This window comes from Chroicocephalus ridibundus, chromosome 6, assembly GCF_963924245.1.
Source record: "Chroicocephalus ridibundus chromosome 6, bChrRid1.1, whole genome shotgun sequence".
NCBI lineage: Eukaryota > Metazoa > Chordata > Aves > Charadriiformes > Laridae > Chroicocephalus > Chroicocephalus ridibundus.
In genome coordinates this window covers 46391137-46415392 of record NC_086289.1, presented here as the reverse complement: position 1 = coordinate 46415392, position 24256 = coordinate 46391137, and the positions used below count along the sequence as shown (strand labels likewise).

Below are 24256 nucleotides of genomic sequence, written 5' to 3'. Positions count from 1 at the left end.
TGTTACTGGGACAAGAGTAAGCCCAGGTGGTAAACGGTGCTTTTGTAAGGTCTGTTACCTTGTGAGGTTGATTCCTTCTTCTGATAAAGGATTGGAAGTATGGCTCTAAAGTGCAGAAATGTTAATTTCTGAGTGACTGAAATGATGTTTGGCTTTCTAGTTTCAAAACAAGACATGTTTTTTTTCTGTGTTTTGACAGCAGCAGCCACTATCTGTGGTTAAGAATAACTCTTCAAGATACTTTTTTAATTCAGAAACCTGAAAGACTTGTAATGACATCAAGCTATTTAGAAACATAGTTTTCAACTCCAGAGCTGTAAAATGTCTCTTAATGGAGGATATATTTGTTGTAAGTAAGTTCTGGAAAAGGATTTTTAGTCTTTCAGTAGCCCTTAAAGATACCACGATGCCATTTATACCCTTAAAATACTGAGATACCCAGGAGAGCCAGACGGTCACTTAGTAAGACACTAGATCAGATTTCAGGAACTTGATTCATGTTTGATCTATACCATGATCTTTTTCTAGACAGGTCAGTCAGTTTTTTTGGGTCTTAATTCTCCTCCTGTAGAAGGTTACGGTGCTTGGTTTATTTAATGACAGTGATTATGTAGGCAGCTGAGGAAGACTGACTTGTATTAATCTTTGCACATAGGTGGTTTTTGGCGTGTCTCTTGCTTTTCCTGCCTGCCTTGCTAGATCTTTTCCTTTGCCCTTTGTGTTCTTACCAAAGCAGTGCTGGTTCATCCCTGCCTTGTACAGAAAAGTAACTTGTTTCTGCAATGTTCAGATAGTGAGCAAGTTCCCTCTTTTAGCTTTGTAACACTTGATCTCTAAAGTTTGTCTAACTCGGTGTATATGCCGGCTTCATTATGCTCTGTGATAAACTGTAAAATGCTGAGAGTGAGAAATGTGTGTATGTATTAACCACTGCCTTTATCATCAATTCGCTCTTCAAAATGAACATTGCTGTCATCACTCGCAATAGCCGTAAATCCAGGAAGGGGTTTGCTGTGAAGCCCATCTGTTTTCAGCTGGGCAGATGGTATCGGGACTGGTGCACAGACCTGAAAGAAGTCCGCAGGCTCCTGGAGAGGCGTTAGTGGCTGGAATAGCAGGAGCTGGAGTGGCAGGCGATGCCTGGAGCCCGGCACAGGCCTGCATTGTTCCGCCACACTGGAGGGAAAAGGGAAAAAAAAAAAAAGGCATTCCAAGCAGTGCCAAATTTTCTTTGATATGTTAATCTTTTGATAACAGTTTGAAAAGCCCTTGGAGACTTTTTTTAGATTTTAGACAAAATAGTTCATTTGTCAGGACTTCCCTTGTAGATAGGGTCTCAGTTATTAAGAACTGCCTCGCTACTTCATGGTAACAAAAGCAAGTGCAGAGGACAGCTGCTGGACTGCTTGCTGGTAAGAGAGACTCTTTCAGTTATCTCGGGATTTTTACAAATATCTGAAAAGAATAAACTAGGGAATGTTTAAGATACAAGTTTGTAAATTTATTTACATGTGTATTTTAAGCAGGGAAATTATGACAGCATAAGCATATGTAATAACTTGATAATTTTTTATGCATATCCATACGTGGATTTTACTAACGACTTGAGCTGTCAGAATTGTATTTTCACCTGAGAAACTTGGTATTTAAAATACCCAGTGACTGCAGCAGATCTCAGAAGTTTTTTCCTTTGTAGCTGTAATCTTTCCAGACCTTGGAATTTTTCTCTTGAAATTATGAAACTTCCAGTTAAACTGGAAAACCAGAAGAATAAACTGATGACAACAATGTATGTGTGCTAAAGCAGGATTAGTTTTAGTTGTATTTAGTTATTAGTTTAGTTATGGACTTGGGACAAACATTGAGGAGAACAGAGGGAAGATCTCTTTGCTTCCCACCCCCCCAAATCAAACTTGAAGGGTAAAATTTGCATTGAAGTAGTTTGTTAGTAGCTAGTAGTCCTCGAAAGTGTGGCTTGCAGAACTCTTCAGGCACACTGATTGAGACTTACTGTAGTTCTTTTACAACGTTTTCCTTAATAAATATGCCATGAGGTCACTTGCAGCTTTTATACTGTTGCTACAAATGTTTATTGCCTATAAATATTTTGGTAGAACTGCTTGCTGTCCTGGTTGTTTAGTCAGGATAGATCAACAAATAGATATTAGTGTAGTAATTCAGAAAAGGTGCAATATTTTCTTCACTGTGGGGGATGCATATGGCTTTAAGGTCTGTTCACTGCCGTTGTTTCTCCAGTGATCCAATCTGTGATCTGCTTTAGCTCCAAGGTAACATCTGCTTAAATCTGGAATTGAGGTGCTGTGCTGCTCATAGCTACATACTCTTCAGGACAGAGGCAAATAGCAAATGCAGTTTAACTTAATTTTGATATACTTTTTCAAACTAAGTTGCAGATTTGCTATTTAACATGTGATTCAAATGTACGCTTTTAGAAGTACTTCCGGTTCAGCTGAATGCTATACCATTTAAATTTATGTCTATGTTGTTCTAAAATGTTGCAAGTGATTTCATTCGCTTAGTCTCAGTGGCAAATAGCATTTCTTCTACAGATCTTTTTGATATTTCCTACTTTTCTGACTCTAGAATATGCTTAGCTATAGAATAGTAGCTCAATGAGTAAAAATTATGTAAGTGGAGTGACAGTAACTTTCACTATTTCCATTATTTCTTTAAAAGGAATAAATAGTGGGTTTTGGATGCTATTTTCAGTTTGTTAAAGGGGGAAAGGAGTTTTCTAGCTGTTTGCTCCAGGGAAGTTGTGCTGGCAAGAGGCTGTGTGGCAGCACTTACTTCAGAGGCACTTTATATTTGAATATTCCTGAGTCCACATTATGTCTTGTGAGTGGATTTCAACCTCACTTCAATTCTAGTACTACTAAAATGTCATACTCCCTTGTAGTCTGAAAAGTCCAAGGCTCATATTTAAATGTTTAATTAAATATTTAAGGTATTGAAGTGTTTAATTTCCCACCATGTTATAGAAGGAAGTAAAGATCAAATGCATATTGCTAAACTCTCTCCTGAATTGGTGAGATGCTGCTACTTACTTCTTCAATCTGCCCCAGTAGTTGCCTCCAAAGAGAGTAACCTTTGGAGCCCATGGTGGTGGTGTTCCACCCCAACTGTCAGCAGGGCAGTGAGAAACAAACCCAAAGCAGTTACGGGTTTGAACTCCTGATGATGAGCTTGGGCTGATGATGTGCCCAAAGAGATAAGATTGGAGAAAGGGTGCTGTTCTTCATTGCTCAATAGTAATGATTTTCATGACCTATCAACTAAGAAAAGATCTCTAATGTTTTATAAGTGCAGAGATTTGAATTTGAGTTTAATATGGCAAATTATAGTCTGTGAGAAATAATGACAATGTGTGTGTTGAAGGTGGCTCAGTAAATGAGTCTGTATAAAATAATGCAGATGGAGCTAATGATGTGAGTCAAAAATAGCCTCCTAATGCTCCTTGTGTATTCCCTGTGTGATTCTACCCAGCTGTTCAAAGAACTCTCTGAATCACAGGAATTATTGCTGGTGCTCTCAGTGCTGAGATTTCTCTTCGTGCTTCTTCAGACTGATGACTTGATGCTCCTTCCTAGCTGTGGAATGGCCCTAAATTACAGCAATTGCACTTCTCTCGTGCTGCCGCGGTGTCCCATAAGGTGCCTGTTCTGACGTGTTGGCCATATGGAAATCTCGGTTGAGATTTATTGATTTTGAAGCTGCTTTTATTTTGCCACCTAGTGCTTTCCTGTATCAAGCATGGTTGTTGCTAGATATGCTCATCAAGGTTGCAGTTTTGCCTTCAGGCACTGGTTTTGATGTTGTGGTACACTGTAGCAGGGAAATGCGTGTTTGTTTAAGAGCAGACTAGTTCAAGTATGATAAATTAGTAATTCTCTCATGAGCTGTGAACACTATTAGAAATATAGTTCTGTAAATACACAAAACTCTTCCTGGCTGCATGACTTCTTGATTGAAAATGTGATTTGTACAGTGCGCATAAAGTTGTTTGATGTTATTAATTCAAAGATTGTTCTCTGGACATTTCTTAGCAGTCCTGTGCAGGTTTAGGACAGATTTTAACTGGTTTCATGTATGTATTTTTCACAGGATAGAAAGCTTTTTAGTGAAGAAAAGTGGCAATTTTAACAAAAATGTGTTTTAGAACTTGCATGACTTGTGTAACAGATAAGGAAGTATCAGTGGTGGATATCGTTTGGCTTAATTTCCAGATTAATCTGCAGTAAGAAAGGTATTCATAGTTCAGTATTGGATAGCAATAGAAATTTTTCAGCTTAATGAAACAGGAGCATGACCTGGTGTTTGTTATCAAATTAGCTTCCTTCCATACAGAAGAAAGTACAAACTGTATCAAGCACTCAATTTATGAAGTTCTGAGTTTGTTTCTCACCTGTGACTGAGCCCTGTGTTGGGATGCAGTTCTTTGCTTTGAGTGTGCGTTTCTTCCATTAAGACCTTATTCAGCAGATTTCTGAGGAGACCCAGATTTGGGCAGAAACAGAAACCTTTTCCGTTGGGTTCCTGTTTCATTTGTTGGCTTAACTGGAAAGGAGGTGGTAGCTTGCAGAAAACACGTGAGGATGTGATGATGTTGATAAATCGCAGGAGTTGTGAGGGAAGGACATTTTGAAGTTGGCATTGCTGCTGAATGTAAGTGCATGGATCCAGGGTCTGGCTTTGAAGTCTGGTGGTTTGATTTGTGAAAATGTTGGGGAGTTAATGACAGCAAAGAACTTGGTAATGGTTGTGCTTTTATCATAATGCCACCTAAGGCTAAGTATTTTGACTAGTGGCATTCTAGTCTTCAATGGACAGCTGAGATGAAGTTAAGTGGGTGGCTTTCACCTTGATTATTTTTTTTTTTTTTTTTTTTTTTGGTAACAGCATTCTGTCTGAAAAATGACAACAACTACTTGTGCTATGACAGTGAATCCTTAATACCTGAGGACTGCTTATATGCTGTGGTAGTAAGTGCTATCTTCAGAGAGGTTTATACACGTGGAATAAATAAAAACAAAGGCTGTACAGTGTCAGTGCAGAGAATGATAGCTAATCCATGCCTTGACCGGTTAGCTCTGGCTATTCAATGGTTTTAACTATGGTTGGTGGTCCTGTGGAAATACAATACTGGTGCATTAATTATAAACTGTATACAATTAACATGTACAGGGATACCCAAATGAAGGTTGGATGCAGTTTTAATTTCAAAAATTTAGCTTTTTGACTGGTATCTTTTGATTTTCTTTGTTTATGTGATGATGAAACTTCTGATGAACCTCATAGTATACTGTAGCCTCTTGTTTGTAGTTCTTCCCTGTTGGAATAGGGATCTGTCTGCAATATGTTCATCTCATAGACAGCTTCCTATTTTTTCATGCCTTTCCCTATTCATGAAACTTGTGATTGTAATTTATCCTCGAAGCATCCCTCAAGATTTGCAACTGTAAGAGATTTACAATAAGAAATGAACCCATTGATACAAATTGAATGGTAAAAGAATTGGAAAGAAGGGAAAAGACTATCTTACCATTAAGCATGTCTTGATTTAGAAAGATTAAACTGGGGACTAAATGTTTTTTAGCACATACTTATTTGTCTTCTCAGATGAGAAAAGCACATCTCAAGGGTACAATGCCTTTCCTTGTGGAGCATAACCTGGCCTCTGAAAGCATCTGATAGGAGCTACTACAGTATAGAATGATAGAAATGTCTAATCTGCACCTACTTTTAAGCCTTTTTTTTTTTTACAGGTTTAATTTACGTTTCCATCGTGAAGTTTGTAGAACGTACGAAAACCTGCTTGCTGTATTTAGAGTGTAACCCAGTTAAATTGGTTTAAACTCATTTCCCTCTTTTAGACCTTACTGTTTCTCTAATATTTCACTTGTATTCATCCAGTGTTCAATCTTAAATCTTTACTAGAGCTCCTTGGGTCATTACTACTGGAAACAAGTAACAGTGAAAATTTAAGATGTATATTAATATGTTGTCAGTGTGTTTTATGTCTATGCACCTACAGAAAATAAAGCAACCTAATACTTAAGTATAAAATCAGTAATGTTGTTTCGATTTTTAATTATTTTGTTGTTAAAGGTCTTCCATATCTCAAGTTGAGAAGTTCCATATCGTACTAAACATGGAGAAAGAAGAAAAGAAATTTGTCAATAAAGCAGAGGAGGATGAGATGGTAATTAATTCTGTTTGTCTATTTTTATATGGGGAAAGAAACAAACTTTCATGATTTTCTCTCTAGATGAAGCATATTTCATCAGGAATTGGACTGTTTCAGTTTAAATGAGTTTAGCAATTTTATAAGGTTATCCTTGATAATCTTTTTTGGTATTAAGAAATCTAGTCTTGGGATAGGAAATGTTTTTGTTGAAAGCCTTTGCTTGGTTTTGTTTTGGTATTTTTCTTTTCTCCAAATCTTGCAGCTTTTTTCTAGTCATTTAAAGCAGGTTAATGCTCTGTAATCTGACTGTACTCTGCATACTCTTGTATATTCATATTTATGCAGATAAGAGCCATTCCCTAAAGCATGGTGAGCATTTTTATGGGTATTTGGTAGCACATAAACTTTGCTGCTTACTAGAGCAATGATATCTCTTGTTGTTTGTCCTGGAAGATGCAGCAGTTGGCTTTGACAGGCAAATAGTGGCAGCTGATCTTTAAATTTCTATCCCATTCTAGAGACAGCAGAAAATATTTGGGGTATGTTGGGAGATTCCTGAAGTCCTTGTTCCTTCTTTGTCCACGCTGCTAGGAAAAGCTGCTCTTCGCTAGACCAGCTTTAGTACGGAGAGTAGGCAAATACACCTTACAATAAAAAATGAAGCTGAGATGCTTATAGTCTGATCGCTAAAATAAATATTTTTGGGAAAAATTCCCCCCCCCCCTCAAAAAAAAAAAAAAAAGAAGCCTTAACCTCTCGCACTATCTTTCGCCCACCTGTTTTTATTGGTAAGGAATGAATACTGACTCCAGTGTTTTGGGGGTAACAGAGAAGGGGTTTTGTCTCTGCTTTTTGTCAGCTGAGAAGGCTGCAAAATGAACTTGTTGAAAAGCCTTTTCTTAGGAAAGGAATTTAAACAATTTCTAATACTGTTTAATGAAAAGTACAAAAGAATTTGCAAAAAGTTGGTGTCAATATGAACAATGTGTGTGGGACTCAATGGGAAACTTCATTGCCCTTTTGCAGCAGGAAATATAACCTAATGATGTAATGTGAAACTCGGGAATGTAACACAGCATCTAGTAAGTCACTGAATTATTTTCCGTTCCTGGCTGTCATCAGGTTAAGTTGGTACTTCCCTACTTACACGCTTAATACTTTGTTGGTTTTTTAGTGGGAGGATTTTTCCAGCTGGTGCAAGTTACAGAACCTTTGACAGTGCAGCTTGCAGTTCCTAATGTTTCACGGTAGCATTTCTTGTTAAATGGCAGGCAAAATAAGCCAGTTTCTGTACTAAAAAGTAGTTCTTGACAAATTATTTACGTGCTTGTTTAGAATGTATGAAATTCTGCTGGCAACAAAAACTAATGCTATGCTAGCATTCAGAGCTATGCTAGCTAATCAAATGCTAATGTGGTAAAATCAGCATTTGACAAAAACAGATATGCTTTTACTCTTAACTGTTTAGTTGCCTTGTGCTGGCTCATAGTCGTGGTCAAAAATCTGGTGCTCACTGAGAGTTAAGGCAGGTTGTGTTGCAAGCAAAGTCCTTAGGGAGCGGTGCAGAGAGCAGACAAGTCCTGTAATGAAATGTTGTAAGCGATGCATATGCTCTGCCTTTCTGAGGCTTTTACTGACATTTGTATTTCTGACTGAGCAAAACAGTCCTCCTTTTTGCTGCCTCCCTGTCATGTATTAAGTTTTTTGAGTCTTTCCTCCACCCAGAAAAGAAAAAGGAGAAAATGGCTTTGAGATTTGATTTGCTTTAAATACTGCACTTATGGAAAAAATAAATGTTGGCTTCCTGAGCAAGAGCAATTAAAGAGGGTCACTGTTTGTTATTTGTTTCTCTGTTTCCATGCAGGAGATCTATGGTTATGACCTGTGTCGTTGGAAGTTGGGGCTGGTTACTGTAGGAGTGATCTGTTCTGGTGGTTTTCTTCTCCTCCTCCTCTACTGGATGCCTCAGTGGCGCGTGAAAGCAACATGCAGAAGGACTACGCTTAAAGACTGTGAAGTGGTTCTGCTGAGAACAACTGTAAGTCTATAGGAGGGTGTGCTTCTCCTGGTTTGCAGTTGTTTCACATCCCTCTTGCTGCTTGCTAAAATACATGAATCCTTGCCCGCAGTGTAGGAAGGATTTTGTTTTACAGCACTGCAGAACTGTTCTCCTTGGTACTTGTGGATAGCTTTCCTGCCCGTAGCTTTTGCTGCTCCTTGTACATAGCTTTGCTGCCCATGTGGGAAGACTGACAGCTGTTTGCAGAGGACATAGCAAAAAGAAAGTCTTTGCTTTTGTATTTTAAGAATTAAATACATGAATGCGGTTGTCATCAAAAGTTACAGAATAGATACCTTGTTCATATAACCTGATAACATGGTTTTCGGGTTTCCCCTCCCTTGTTCAGGAAAGATACATTTGTTGTATTAAGGTGTAACTGGGGACCCAAGTGTGGTTTGATTTCAAGTGATTTTCTTCCTCCACAATTGCTGTGTACAGTCCCTGGTTAAGTCCTCAGTTATTTGAAGTTGCAAGGTGAGTGCAGCAGGAATCCCATAGTTATTCCTCCTGCAGACCAACTATATTAAATTGTAAAGGGCTGAAGATGTCAAAATTCAAGTACCAAAACTCACTGGTTAAAAAAAAAAAAAAATCAGTGCAAAAATATGCTTTTAGAATTGTGAAAATGTATTCTTAAGGTAGCTGATATTAACTTGGGGATACCTTCTGTAGTTATGTATAGGCTCTGCTAATCTGTCATCTGTTGTTGACACATTTCACTACAGCTGTTGTAGTTAAATGAATGCTGTTTAAATGGTGTTTCAACCAGCTCATTTTTTTCCTCTCTTTAAGGATGAATTCAAGATATGGTTTTGTGCAAAGGTTCGCATTATGCCTTCTTTGGGAGCCAATCCTTTACAGAATCCTAACCCTATTGTACACAAGGTTTCAAATGGCCATGCTGTTCATTTCTGTGAATCTGCTGCAGAAGAGAATAAAAATGATTTGAAAAAATATTTGCCTGTAAGTTATGCTTGCTAATTTTCAAAGTATCTCAAGTACTATCTAGGGTAACCACACACAATACAGCACGTGTGAGCTGCTACTTTTGTCTAAAAGGCTAACTTATTCTTTGGGTGGAGCACAAATCTTTTTCCTCAATAACTTGTTACTAGAAATTGTGGAATGCTTAAAATATTATTCTGAAAGAAAACTGTTCATTTTTTGGTGCAGTTTTTCTAAATTCACTTTCTGTCGCTGTCCAGAATAAAGTCAGTCAGAAGAGAGGTGTTAAGCGGTGCTAGTTTAATATCTGTGTCTGCCCTTGCAGATTCGTTATTTCACACATCACAGCGTGAAGTATTTCTGGAATGATTCGGTTCAAAGTTTTGATGTCTTACGGTAAGAATATTTTTTTTTCTTTTGTGTTGTGCTGCAGACTGCGTTTTTTTAAAATACAATAGCATGACAAAGAATATGGTGAAAACTGGTATCGTATTCTGACCGGCTGTTTTAGCTCATTGAGTCTTTGTTTGAACCACAGTGAGAGCAGGGAGATTTTTAAGTCGTGTGTGACTTTGGAAAGAAGGTATTTGTTTAATCTACCTTTATGGAGCCTGATTCGTATAGGGTGACTGGCTGCATGCCTCTGCAGGCTTTTTGCTTATTCTTGGAGTGTTATTTGAGAATCAGAGCACCTGTTTATGGACAGTAAGTAGTTCCCCTTCTATAAAATCTTAAAAACTTTCTTTCTGATAGAATAACTTAGACTTTTTGCATTGCTTCTGAACTAGACCCAAAAAGATTATCTAGGAAGAGGGGAATTCTCCAAATACCTTGTTGCTTATCTTTTGGTAGGTCTGTGCCGCTACATTTTAGTCTAGTTGAGCTGAATTTGATCTCTCCCTTGTTACTCTTTAGTAACAAAAACAGGTCTCTTCTCTCATTGATGGAACGCCACTCTTAGCGGGCAGTACTAGCTGTGCTTACGGAATGATGTGCTGTATTTTCTTTTATCCAGCAGCACTTCAACCTTAGGGTTGAAGAAGAAAGTTCTTTTTTCTGATGCTAATGGTAAGGCCTTCTCATAGTGCTAACAAGTTAAATGAACACAGGCTTCTCCATTTTTGGCAACTGCTTGTTAAAATAAGATGTTCGGATCAGAAATATAACCACTTTTTAACTTAAATCAATGTTTGCCGCATTGAACCATCATGTGGAAAAGTCCAAGCACTACATATAGGAAAAATTAACGATCGGTGACTGAAGGAAAGAAAAATAGCCAAAATTTCTGTGAGAATAAACATACTCGGCAAATGTTTCTTATGTTTTCAAAAAACATGTGTGCATATAGTATGGAAATTTATCAGCAATGACAACAATTTAAGAAATTATCATAATACAAGCAGTTACAATACTGAGCACGGCTGCTCTGGGAGGGTGGAAATGTCTCAGTTCATGTGTAAATAATTAAAAGCTTTTTATGTATTTTTTATGCTAAACCTCTCATGAATTACAGTGGTACAGGTAGTGACATTTGTCATTTTGCATTATCAGATTTGGTTTTCATGCCTATAGCATTGCTAATTTTAACTGTTCAAAGGCAATATTTCCCACAGATAGAATCATAGAATCATAGAATTGTTGAGGTTGGAAGGGACCTTTAAGATCATCGAGTCCAACCTTTAGCCTACCCTGACAAGAGCCACTTCTAAACCATGTCCCTCAGTGCCCCATCTACCCTTTTTTTAAACACCTCCAGAGATGGTGAATCCACCACCTCCCTGGGCAGCCTATTCCAAGCCTATTCCAAACCTATTCCAAGCCTATTCCAAGATGAGACTTTAAAAAAAAACGAAACAAGCAAAAAAACAAAACAAAACCCCCAAAACTATACTTTTATGCAAAGAATTGATACAGGAAAAAAATCATACGACTCCACGTTTAGAAAAAATGTTGTTCCTTAGCATTAAAGCAGTGACTTGAAACTTGGTATTTGTTGGCTGTTTGATTGTGCCTTTTGATGTTCTTGTGATAACTCAGCCAATTTATAAGCCCCGGAAAAATCTCAGATATGTCTGTGAAGTTATGTGAGCATTTATTCAATCACATTCTTGCTGATACGCCAAACTTCCATTTATTTGGTGTATTAGCAATGACTGAGCCTGACCACTTGTTCAGTCAGGTACTGTAGCTGAGCTGGACACTGTTATTTAGCAATTGAATAATAAAGAGGAGAAACAGCTGGATCTGAGACATACCTGATACTGGCAGAGTACTAAGTCACTCTTGCACAAAGTCAAATAAGAACTTTGCTATAACTTTTCTCTAAAGTGAATTAGGTACAATCATGTAGTGAAGTACTAGATACCACCTCTGAAATAATAGCTGAACTTATAAATGATAAATAGTCTGAAAAGAAGTCTTAAATGTTTGTTCTTCATTGAGATACTTTATCTTAATCTGCTCTTCAGTTTGTGTAAAAAACAGAAATTGGTGTTGCCTAATAACATGGTAGAGAATCAATTTTATAAAGAGATGGGATATGAGACTGAGGACTTTCTAGTAAAATCATAAGGCAAGCAACGCAGTTGTAGTAGTGATCTAAGAACAATACTGCATCATGAAGATAGATTCACTCTATGCAGTTAATTATTCAAGTATCCAGAGACGGAACAATTTGATCACACAATTAAAGACTTAGCAAACTACAGAAGGGAAGCAAATTAAAATTTCTTGGGCAACAAATTTGGTTATGAGAGCTTCAGTTTCATATCATTGTTCTTTTTACGATAACATAATATTAAGATCACTCTTTTAAACAAAGGAAATGCAAGTGTAATGGTTCTTAAACTAAATCAGACTTGGTCACATAGCCAAAGAGGATGCAACTTTGACCTTGTATGTCTGTTTTATTTTAGCTGGTGTTAACTGAATCTCTGAGTGAGTTGATGAGTGCTTTATGTAATAAACTGTGTGGATGCAGGGATTTTTTTTTTAAATGGCCTGGGAATTCAGTACTGTAACAGTAGTGTAAAAAGCAGACAACATCCTGCTAGAAGCTTTGTCTTTGCACGGATGTTACACATGGGTATGCATATTTGCATATAAAGTACTTAGTTTCAGGGGCTGCTCTTAAACCCGCTGTTACATTCCTTTTTGTGCAAGAAAAGAAAAAGTGAATCATTTGGGATAGAATGGGAGGAAAGGCACCATTATTAACAGAGAATCGTAGATTTCTTCATCTAAAAATCATGATTTTAAAATCCTTGTACTTGAAAAATTTTAGGGAAACCTTGTAAACCGGTGGCCAGATTAACGCATTAACATTTTCACCTCTTCTTTCACAAGAAGTTGGCAGAAATGTGGTCCTAGCCTTTGCAATAGTGAGGATGTTTAAAGCGTTCCTTGTGTTCTAGACGATGGAAATAATTGTTACTATACATGCACAATAAAGAGTTTTTTCTTCACTGGGATAACTCTGAATCCTTTTTAGTAGATAACTTAAGAGATATCCAGTATAAAAAAGACTTGTGTCCTGGTTTTGTCGTGTCATCTGTGAAAGCCTTTTGGCAGGTAATGATATTTTCCTGTGCTTCCAAAGTATGTCTGCTAGAAAATGCCTGGATATTGGGCATGATACGTCCAAGCTACTGAATTTAGTAGTTGAAATGATCCCATAGCTGTAAACATAATGATGTTTCAGGCGTGCTTGCTTATCTGCAGATGTGCTAAATCATAGCATTTGCTTTCACAGCGATCACTATTGGTGTAAAGATGAGTCTTCCAGTGATAAGGAAGTACTGAAAATGTAGACTGTGCTTTACCTAGTCATGGATAAAACTTTGATAGCAAGATGCTGCAAAATAGCTTCAGTATAGATGTATATGATAAATTGATTAATGATTGTTTCAAAAATCTTCAGATTTTAGAAACAATGTACTTTACGTTACTACTTAGAGACTACAAATGAGATAATTTGAAGAAATATTAATCCATATTGATTTAATATGTTTTATAAAACTTACTCATTTTTTCTTTTTAGAGGCCTTTGAATACTAGTTATGCTAGTGTTTTACTTCATTTTTTTTTTAGTGTATCTCCGTTTTGATTGAAATTGATACGAGTATCCTACAGAGTAAGATGTGTCAACAAGAGGACTGCTTTTTACATCTTATTTATATCTACCGTTGTGACAAAATTGATAGAAAAACATTAATCCATAGACTTTGTTCTTTTATAATGCAGTGTAACTCTTGGCAAAGACGTTGCTCTTCTGATTTACTGAATACTTCATTTGAAATATCATGTTTCTTAAATAACTCATTGACTTTTTCCTTTACTTAGAGGTCTAGATGAATCTACGTTCTGTTCTTCAATTCATAATGAACACAGCGCAGGACTGACAAAGGGAATGCATGATTACAGGTAATGTTACAGTATTTGAGGGAAAAATTGTTTTTGTTCCATTACCTGCGCTCAAAGCGTTAAGAAAACTAGAAGACAATTGAGTGATTAGTGTTTACTGACTCTGATGCGTCCTTCAAAGAAGGCTGTTAGATATATGAAATTCTTGTTCTTTCCGATAAATTGAGTAGGAACTAGACTCTGATACTGTGTTGAGTCACTTTTCTCAAACTATGCTGACCACGGGAATTGGAACTATTGCTTAAAGTAATTCAGAATGTATTTCTGAAATTGTATGTACTACTAAACATTTTGAAATAAAATGAGTGTACAAAAAGAATAACAAGCAGTTATGTTTTCAATCACGCTGGCAGGTACACGGTGGAATTTGGCATTTGATGTAAAACAAAGTAGTTTGTTTTTTTTTTTTTCCCCTCCAGTAGCTTGCATTTAAGTGACATAAATGTTACCATAACGTACTAGCATGTTGAAGGGCATGTGTGGGTTCAGAAGCAAATAGACTGATTCCCAGTGGAAAAGTCCATCAAGGGTTCTTTAGCTGGAAAGATGCTCATTTGTCTCAAGCTGCAGATTGTTGAAGGCTTGAAGGGAATGCTGGGGGAGATCACTCTGCTGCTTCTTGGTTTCTTTCCCATCCTTCTCTAGTGGTCACTGAGAGAGGGGGTAGTGTACTTGTGGCTGATAAAGAATATTGGATGCCAGGAAGCAGCAAACATGGCCTGAACTGTAACTAATTTATTTTTTTAGGAAGATCAGGCTGAAATTCCCAGGTCTCAGGACTATATCTTGAATTTTAAAAGCTTAGTTAGTATCACAGGTGTGTCCAATAGCCCGCATGGGTCTGTCTCTGGTTGGTTGGGGCTAAATGCATTCCCCACTCTTTCTTTTAATTCTGGTTGGCAAGAAATAACAGGGGGGGAAAATGCTAATTTTTTAACATGCTATTTTAGATTAACAGTGCAAGAATGCTTGTCAAGGGGCACAACTGAAGTGCATAGGTAGAAAAAAAACTTACTGCAGGGAAAACCTTTAAAATGCAACTGCAGTGGTACGTAGTTCAGGTTCTCAAATGTGAACAGGAAGCTGGAATATTTGTTGTGAAAATGTAGGTATGTACTTAATTATTGGTGTTCTAATTTATTGATACAGTACCCAAACTGGAATAGCTCGGGTTCTGTAGCATTCCTGGCTGTTTTTTTGCAAATGAGACCTACTTAGAGTTTAAAACGTGGAAACAGCTGCTTGCTCATCCATTATCAATGATTCGTCAATTTGGGTCTTTTTCTACATGAAAAGCCTTTTCCTTAAGAACATCCTTTAAGGGCTTCTTCATGTCAGTGTCATTTAAGCAGCTCAGATCCCATCAGAGGTTAGTTTCTTGTTCCCTCTTTCGTGATTTGCCTTTGTTCAGGCTAAGAATAAAACTAAGATACGGAACCATTAAAACAGTGTCTTACTGGAGGGTAAGAGTTAACACTTGTTTGAGCTTAAGTTAATGAGAACCCCATAGTGGCTTTCAGAATGACATGTTTACTAACACTGGACCTACAGCCTAAAGATTAAGTTACAGTATAAAATAATTACCTTTGTATTGGAACATCTCCCTAGGTAAACATTTTCTGATAAATGCCTTTTGAAAGAACATGATAACTAAAGGGGGGCCACAGCTTAAATATTTTATACTTTCTCATATTAATGGAGTTACTTTGAAGAGCATAAAACTTCTAGTAAAAGTTTTAACTGTCTTTTGGTATTTTTCTTTTTTTAATGCAGAAAAGCATTCTATGGAGTAAATGAAATTGCTGTGAAAGTGCCTTCCATTTTTAAGCTTCTGATTAAGGAGGTAAGATCTTTAACAAATTAAAGAAAAGTATCATTAAAAGTTACTTTAAGTACAATGACTACTGGACTGGTCTTCAAATAAAAATGTAAAACAGAAACCTTCCCCTAGACCTCAGCACTGTAAAACAAAGTGATATGGACCTTTATTTTTGAGCTCTCCAAACTTAAAAGGCCTTAGCTGTAAGCTCTTCAGAACTCACAATCCTGGTGCCTTAGCAAGGACAGTAGAAAATGCGTCATAAGATGAGTGTGCATCATAAGATGGGTGTGCATCTTACTTATTTTTTTGTTCTTAATTTCAAACATAAAACCACTGGTTGTGTTCTCCATTGTTGGCCCAGGGATTATACATTACAACATATGCATCAAATCAAATGTCTTGCATATAGTTTTGTTGGATTTGTTCCATTTTCCCTGTATCCCATGGATTTGAATGATTGACTTGTTATCCATGTGATAGAAACTTTTGAACAAAGAAACTCTCCAACCTGAACTAACGGGGTAAGAACTTGAGCTGTCAGTGCATTTATTAGTAAGAAATAGATAATAACATCCAAATTAATTTAAAAATTGTGTCTTGAGGTGCATCATATGTTCCCGTCATTTTGCTTTGAGGTGAAGGGGGAAATGCACACAGCCTTAAAAGTATGTATTTGTGTATTATTTTAGTGGGACCTGTGCTTTTGAGGGTTTGAGGAAGTAGTGAAAAAGAGGGAGCAGTTTGGCAAATCAGACAAAAATCATGTGTATAGAACTGAAAGATTTATCTGCTCTATGGAGGAGGAGGATGATTCTGACTTTTCTGACGGAGAATGTGTGTGGCCTTTTGGTGTAACTTTAATGTTCTGTTACTCTTCTAGGTTCTCAACCCTTTTTACATTTTTCAGTTGTTCAGTGTGATATTGTGGATCACTGATGAATATCACTACTATGCATTAGCAATTGTGATCATGTCTGTAATATCCATTGTTAGCTCGCTCTACACCATTAGAAAGGTAAGTTCAAAGAACACAGATGCATCTTCTCAGCTTTTTATGGTTGGTTTATTTTGATGTGAAGTTGTCTGCAAATCTTTAGGAATGTTTGAGGTATATAGGTAGAATATTGTTATGGGTTTTCCTTCTTTGAGCTGAAAGATTTACAGTTTTTTTTTACTGGATTTACAGTTCTCTTTGAGACCCTTCTCTGCTGACTTTCCATGCTGTTGAATCACTAGGTTGAGCTCAGATAACAGAAACACTACCTCACTTCAATTAAAACCTAGGCACAAGTTTATGTACCAAGTTGTATTTACAGTAGTGATTCCATCTTGCATTATTTCCTTCCATTTGAAAAAGTCCAACAGAGTTGAGCACCAGCTACATATGTGGATTATTAAATTGATGATGAGTTTTTCTCTGTAGACTTAGCTGTAGCTGATGGAAATCAAAGTAGTAATTATCTTTAAATTGCAACCTCTGAATTCAGACCAGAGACAAAAAAAGCCCTCTTACCTTAATCCAAGTTCATACAACTACTGCAGTTCTTACTTATGTGTGTTAATGACCGAATGTTTTTATAACACTTTGCATGGCAGTGTGTATTTGCTTTCAGAATGCTGTTAAAAATAGGAACGTGTGCATGTTGATGCACTCAAACTTTATTTGCCCATAAGTTTCCGATGTTCAAAAGAATGTTTTGAGTAACATTTTGTTGTAAAAGAATGTTGGTAAAGAATCTCATCACTTCTACTTGTAGAGCTAGAATGTGCATTTAAAAGAAGACAAGCTTTGCTTTTAAATAATAAACTATTTTCTCCCCTTTGCAGCAATATGTTATGTTACATGACATGGTAGCAGCTCACAGCATTGTCAGGGTTTCTGTCTGCAGAGGAAACCAAGGTAGGCTTCACAGGTGGTTTGGAAGGTTGAATTTAAATTGTTCATTAAGTGTTAGTGTAAAGTTGGTGTGCATCCGTACTTTCTTTGATCAGCTTGAAATGCATGCATTTCATAGGAAAATTGCATGGGAAAATGAGAAGTTGCAAAGTGGAATTTAAATTGGATAATCACCTGTTCAGGGTTGTCCTTTTAGCCAGTGTCAGGTTTCTTCTAGGTTAGGTGCTTGTCCTATCCCTGTTTCTGATTATCTACCACTCCACGTATGTAACTGTCATTGTAGCTTTCTTGGTTTAAAGATGTACACATGTTGGGTTTCCATTACAATTTATTACACAGCAGGGATTGCAAATTTATTTTTGGACTATTGCTCACTTGGATATCACAGTAGTTGAAGATGGTTAGGTCATGGTGTGTAATATTGTTTTGTAGGACATGTTATACCGAAGTTATACTTTAGTTAATTATTATCTTTTGTACAAGCTTGATTCATTTGTTATGCTGAAGTATATCCATGTGCTCTAGAACTTAATCCATGATGGAATTGGGGGTATCGATGGCTTTTTCTGTATCTTTTCAAAAACTTTTCATAATGCCATTAATAAAATAAAGTATAATCTTAGTGGTCACCACCTGGATCTTAACTGTGAGGATCTTTATCAGGTTTTGTATATGATGGCTGTTTTCACGTAAACTTGTTTGTGTTTTAACACTCAGAAATCGAAGAAATCCTTTCCACCGACCTTGTGCCTGGAGATATTATGTTGATTCCATCTAATGGAACAATTATGCCCTGTGATGCAGTACTTCTCAGTGGTACTTGCATTGTAAATGAAAGCATGTTAACAGGTAAAGTAAACTTGATACAGTTTTGTGTGGCTAAATGTATTAGTTTATACCTGTGTGGCATGCTTAACTTGCAGTATGCTCCAGCAGAAGTGGATATCTTTATTTTGCTTGAATTGTGTATGTTCTTGCAGTTACATATGGTCCAAAGTACTTGTGGTCTGCTTGTCTGCAACAGCTACCTGGTGCTGCTTGGCAGCTCCAAAAATGAGCGATGTTTTCATGTTGAAAAGCTTTCTTCTTGATAGTTTGTCTTCCTGCCTCTTGACTCGGTGCAGATTGAGTTCTGCTGTATGTTTCTTCAGAAAATTTTAGCCCAAGCTTTTAGATGCTTCCAAGAATGAAGGTAGTGAGTAGAATGTTCTGCTGTATTTGAAGACAGAAATAATCTCAAATTGCGCACCAGGGACCTGATGTATTTGAAGGACAGCTTCATTAAATAGGATGGAGCGTTTGTTATTCCTAGGGTAACCTGTCCGAACTGGTAGTGTTTAGAAAATTGTAGCTCAGAGATTGTGTTTTATCATGTTAAATTCTTTGAATATACTTGAGCCTCTTGCTGCTGCTAGCAACTGATAAAAATTGATTGCAGCCCTAGCTTGAGTGTACTCAGTCACCAAAGGAGCTGCAAATAATTTTCTTCACCCTCTAGTTTTTCTGAGTAAAGAAGGGGTGATGCCCTGCAGCAGGAGAAGGAAGCTTGAAGCTTGTCCTGTTTTCTTTCAATGAACTGTATTTTACACCTATCAGATTTGAAGTAAGAGGCACAGAAGCTGTATTGGTGAATAATGAATAGAGTTAAATAGGATACGGAATCTGGTGAGCTGAGGCTAATAAGTGAGAGACTACCTAATAATGTGCTGAAAGGAAGATGACTTTTTCCACGTCTGCTTCTGCGCTGATGAAGTGAGATTATATTGTTCTGCTTGAAGTTTTGAAGGAAAAAAAAATGTCTGTTCTTATTTGATCTTGCTTAGAGACTCTTATTCCATTTAAGGTGAAAGTGTTCCTGTCACAAAGATTAATCTACCAAATCCCTCAGAATATCCGAAAGCAATGGGAGATGAAATATACAGTCCAGAAGTGCACAAACGGCATACTTTGTTCTGTGGCACCAATGTCATTCAAACGCGTTTTTATACTGGAGAATTGGTCAAAGCTCTAGTAGTGAGAACAGGTATCGATCGTTACATTTATCACTTGTTAATGCACTACTCACTTTTGTAGCTGTGTGTCAACTGATACTTCAGAGTATTGTGTTGAATGTTGCTAAGCTTGGATAAATGAGTATACCCCAAATAATTTGATAAATGTCTTGCAACAATAGTGGAACTAGATAATCTCCTGGGGAGTATCAGTTGGCAAGCAAGAAAGTGAATCAGTCTTTAGCGTTAATTTAAAACTTATCTGAATGCATTTTCAGGTCCTTTAAATGTCTTTTACAGTGTGTTGGTTGAACTACGTATGTCTCTTTGAAAAGGTTTGGCATACCATCGGCTTGGGCGGGTAGTGGGAAACGGCTTATTTTAGTGGAGTCATTGGCAATGTCAAATGTTTTTCTTTGCCCATAGTTTTGCCAAAGCACATAACATTTGCTTAAAAAATGTATTCGATCTAGCCCTTTCTACAGAAGTGCTTATTCATACTAATATGTTAAAGGTTTGGTTTTAGATAATACAGATGTTCTATTAAAAACAATTGCACAGGCTAATGTCATGGAATTCTGCTTTACAAAGATGATCTTAAGAAAAACACCACAAAGTAGCTGAATGTAAGCTGTAATCCAAGCTACAATAGAATTGGGTCGAATAAATTTGACTATATTGACTAGAATACTACATAAAGCAAGTTTTCCACCAAGTAACTTCATCCTAATTAGCCTCTTCTTTCTCTGGTGTCTTCTCTTCACCTTCTGTTAGTCTGTTTTAGCAGTCAGTATTCTGATTTTTTTATTAAGTTCATTAATGTCTTTCCTAGAGGCTTTTAGTCATCTTTTTTTCAAAGAAAAATATTTTCCTTCCCTTGAACACATCTCCTCTTTAATAATATCCGTCTCAACTTCTTTTGTTTCTTCAATGAAAAAAAATTATACGCCCAGCTTGATGTGTATATACAGGTCCAAAACAGGAACAGAAATGAACTGCTGAAGACTTATTTCTTCTACTCTGCAGGAAGGATGATGCTTGATGCTTTTTTTTTTTTTTTTTTTTTTTTTAAAAAAAAGTCTGGAAGTCTTACCAGGAGAATTGTGATTGCTTCCAACACCTGATTCTTACTGCCCTGACATCTGAAGTAATTTTTTTGAATCTGCTCTTTGCCCATGACAGGTCAAAGTTAGCTCCTTCATTGTAAACAGGATGAATTTAGCTCTGAGGACCTTGTTCAGATTTTATGTATGAACAAGTACATTTTTTCCTGCTAGGACTATATATGAGAGGAACAAAGGGATATAAAATCCTCTCTATTCTCCTGTCTGGTTTACAGGGACAGCTTTTAGGCAAGTAGGGAATTTCCCACTTTACAGAGCTGGGTAGATGTCACAGAGCTTGCAGCTTCGTGCTCCTAAGATGTCTGATAGTAAGAACTAAAGTAATTCTTTCCTAGTGAGATACAAGTAAAAATCCTGTTATCTGAGGAAGGGGGATGCCACGAAAATGAAGATACTAGAAAATTTAGTCCTTAAAAGAATTCTGGGAGAGCAGAACTCCATATGGTTGTGTGCAAAGACATGTAGTCTTAATTTTGTCATAAATCAGGATATAAGATTGATCTGCTGGTGCTGTACTCGCAGTACTCTTTAGAGTTAAGCATTTAACGTGACAGGTTTGATGTTACAGCTGAAATATACATAAAATATGGATGAACTAAATGTATTCATTTTTTTCGATCCTGAAACTCAGTTCATGGATACGTTAGTGTGTATGTCATTGGGGCTGCTATTGTAATTGTAAAGAATCAAAAATTGGTAATTTTTTTTAGGGAACAGAAATGCTCAGTATGTCCAGTGTGTTCCCAAGAGACCACATGAGGTTTTCATTTATTGTTTTACCCTGGTGTGTTCTAGCCTATGTGGCTACAGAACCTTCTGCAAAACCATTAAAATCAAAAGCAGTTTTGACTTTTCTTTTTTTGACTGCTGTGTCGAATTACAAAACATTCATGACTGAATACTCAAGTACATACTGACGTGCCGAACTTCTCTGAGCAGGCCCATGGTTTGTATTCTGCAGTAGCGAATTCAAAGCCTGGAGGCTTCATGCCTTGTTCCTCTTGTGATGAACTCATCCTCTTTAAGCCTGATGCAGTAGCTGCTTCGTTCTGGTAGAATCTTGTATGCCGTGTGTCAGCATGGAGGGCTTAGCAAAGGCTAAGGACGGCTTGCAGACTGAGAAGCTGTCAAGGAGCTGTCACTAACGCCAGCAGACCTGACAGTGATATTGAGATTGTAGTAATAGACTTTGAAGTCTAAGCAGATACAAATTCTTTCGGGCATACAAAATTGGGCACTGGTGTTGGCCTCTTCCCATGTTGAGGCAAAGGTTCAAGGAGGATCTCAGGGTATCTATTGGTTGTCTGACTCTAAGACCCTTAGAAGTTCAGTCTCCTAGTTTAGGTGTCAAAATGCAGTCAAGAGGTGGGTTTCTCTGAAAGATGACTCTGCACTGCAGTTTTTTTTTCTGAATCTCTCGTTCTGATTGTCGAGGGATCTTACAGAGACTTGCCATTTGACTACTTAAGGTTGGACTCTATGAATAACTTCATTTTCTTTTTGCAAGGACTGCCTTAATTAGACAACTAATGAACATACCCACTAGCTCTGCACTGTGAGGGACAAAATGTGATACAACAAACTCTTCCAGGCCAAACCATTTGAGGGTTTACTGCTGCAGTAGAAGAGGGGTTCATTTGACTCAGCTGCAGGTCCTTGCCGTAGGAGAGGAGCGCTCAGTATGACGTGCACGTACATTTTTGAAGCACCTTAATTACAGTATTGCAAAACATTTCACTGTATATTGAGAAACAGTTGTAATGAAATGAGTAGCTTAAGGGTTTAATCGAGTCTTTTAATATATTTGAATAGGATTGCTCTTGTTTGTACTTTTAATAACTTACTACTTTTTATTTCTAGGCTTTAGTACTGCTAAAGGACAGCTTGTTCGTTCCATCCTATATCCAAAGCCAACTGATTTTAAACTGTACAGAGATGCCTACTTGTTTCTCCTGTCTCTGGTAGTGGTGGCAGGCATTGGGTTTCTTTACACGGTTGTCAATAGCATCTTAAATGAGGTATGTTTTCATCTCTGGTCCTAAACAGCCTTGTTTTAGAAAAGGGTTGATCATGATTTCCAACACACGTCAGATGACGAGAAATAACTCAAATTAAGTAAAAACCTCTTTGCTTTATTTTGTATTAATGGAATGAGAAAGACAAGCTTACTGAGAACAAAATTCAGCAGAGAAGCAGAATTTGAATACATTAGAGTGAAATTTGAGTTCACCACAATTTCTGCTGGCTTAATTACTAGACTTTTGTCTTTATTATATGTAAGATTGCCATCTGACAGATATCCAGTTGGAAGAAATAGGATACAACACATCTAAAGTATGCTGCAGGCAAAAAAAAATCATTACCAAGAAACTGATAACTGATAACTTTAATTTTTTTCTTTCCAAAAAATGTGCATTATTCAGTTACTGGTTTAAAGTAATATATTTGCAGGTGAAAAAGTGACAACTTGAGGTTATAGGTTGTGGATAATTTAAGACTGGATTACCATGGTTGCTGATGGTGGCTGAAGATTGTGCTTCTGGGCAATCCAGACAGAATGTGCTGTACTGGGGAAAGCGGTGTGTGGATTTTGATTGTTTGGTAACAGTAATGTCACGCTTCAGTGGGATAGGGAATCTTTAGGTAATGAGTTCTTGTTCATTAACTCTGACTCTTATCGTAGGTTCCAGCTCACACCATCATCATTGAGTCTCTTGACATTATCACCATCACGGTGCCTCCAGCGCTCCCTGCTGCCATGACCGCTGGCATTGTTTATGCACAAAGAAGACTGAAAAAAATTGGCATCTTCTGCATCAGCCCACAAAGGATAAATATTTGTGGCCAGCTGAATCTTGTGTGTTTTGATAAGGTTAGGTGAATTTTGAAACTTTGTGTTGCCACCTGGAGAGGCATTGTATTATAAACAGGAATTCGTATAGACTAGCAACTACAGGAAAACTCATTACTTTAGGATAAGTTAGATGATTTTTGTCCTGTTAGCTTCCATGTAATCAGTGTTTACCACCTGTTAACTCGCTTAATTTAGTCTGCTCTAAAAATTTGTTGTAATACAGAGCTGCTTTCTTACCTCAAGACTCCCAAGTGCTAACTTATTACTGGCACCCCAGAAATGTGAGAGTTTGGGACTATTGAGAGTTTTATTTAGTACACAGGCTTTGGGAAATTTGAAGTGTGAGGTCAGACTTGTTTCTTATTTTCATTTATTTCAATGAAAAGCCAAACGAGCATATTTTGTTTCTTAACAGAAACACGAGTGAAAGACAGTAGTGCCACCAGCCAGAATCCTTTGATTTTTATCTAATTCTTAAATAAAATTTATTTTCCTTCTTAGATTTTTATCTAAGATCTTAAGTACCCACACTAAATTTATTATTTCGCTTGTAAATATATTCTAGTTGCTGTTTTAGCTGTGCAAGAAAGTAGTACTAAGGGTTTAGTACCTATTTTCGGTTGTCCCCGGCCCCTGAATATAGAGAAGTTGAGCTGTGATCTTTGGTTTTTAAGAGTCTGTTTTGTTTGTCCTGTCTCCAAGGAGGGGCATGGTTGCTTTGAGTGTTTGGTTTACTTTAAAGCTATTTAACAGAGTTGGAACTTAGTTACTAGCAAAAAGCAAGGGGGATACTATATTTCCTGTCCCAAAGGCTTGATTTTTAAGTGAAAACATACATTGTTCAGGTGTAATTTGGTTAATTAGGTGTTAATTTTTGCTTTACCTGAGGATAACTTGTTTCTGAAGGCTTTCTTCCCATGCCCCTTGGTTT

The 24256-nt window shown here is 37.1% G+C and overlaps 1 protein-coding gene across 2 annotated transcripts in view; it reads left to right on the top strand.

Annotated features, from left to right (window-relative positions):
• Window positions 1-24256, top strand: part of ATP13A3 (ATPase 13A3) — a 61428-nt gene that overhangs the window by 16322 nt on the left and 20850 nt on the right. For both annotated transcript variants that reach the window (XM_063337996.1, XM_063337995.1), the window contains exons 3-14: window positions 6130-6223; window positions 8073-8246; window positions 9063-9233; window positions 9541-9611; window positions 13557-13637; window positions 15411-15480; window positions 16340-16474; window positions 17287-17359; window positions 18074-18205; window positions 19200-19379; window positions 22332-22489; window positions 23155-23343. In XM_063337996.1, the coding sequence (XP_063194066.1) occupies window positions 6130-6223; window positions 8073-8246; window positions 9063-9233; window positions 9541-9611; window positions 13557-13637; window positions 15411-15480; window positions 16340-16474; window positions 17287-17359; window positions 18074-18205; window positions 19200-19379; window positions 22332-22489; window positions 23155-23343 (1528 nt within the window). The remainder of the gene's footprint in view (window positions 1-6129; window positions 6224-8072; window positions 8247-9062; window positions 9234-9540; window positions 9612-13556; window positions 13638-15410; window positions 15481-16339; window positions 16475-17286; window positions 17360-18073; window positions 18206-19199; window positions 19380-22331; window positions 22490-23154; window positions 23344-24256) is intronic.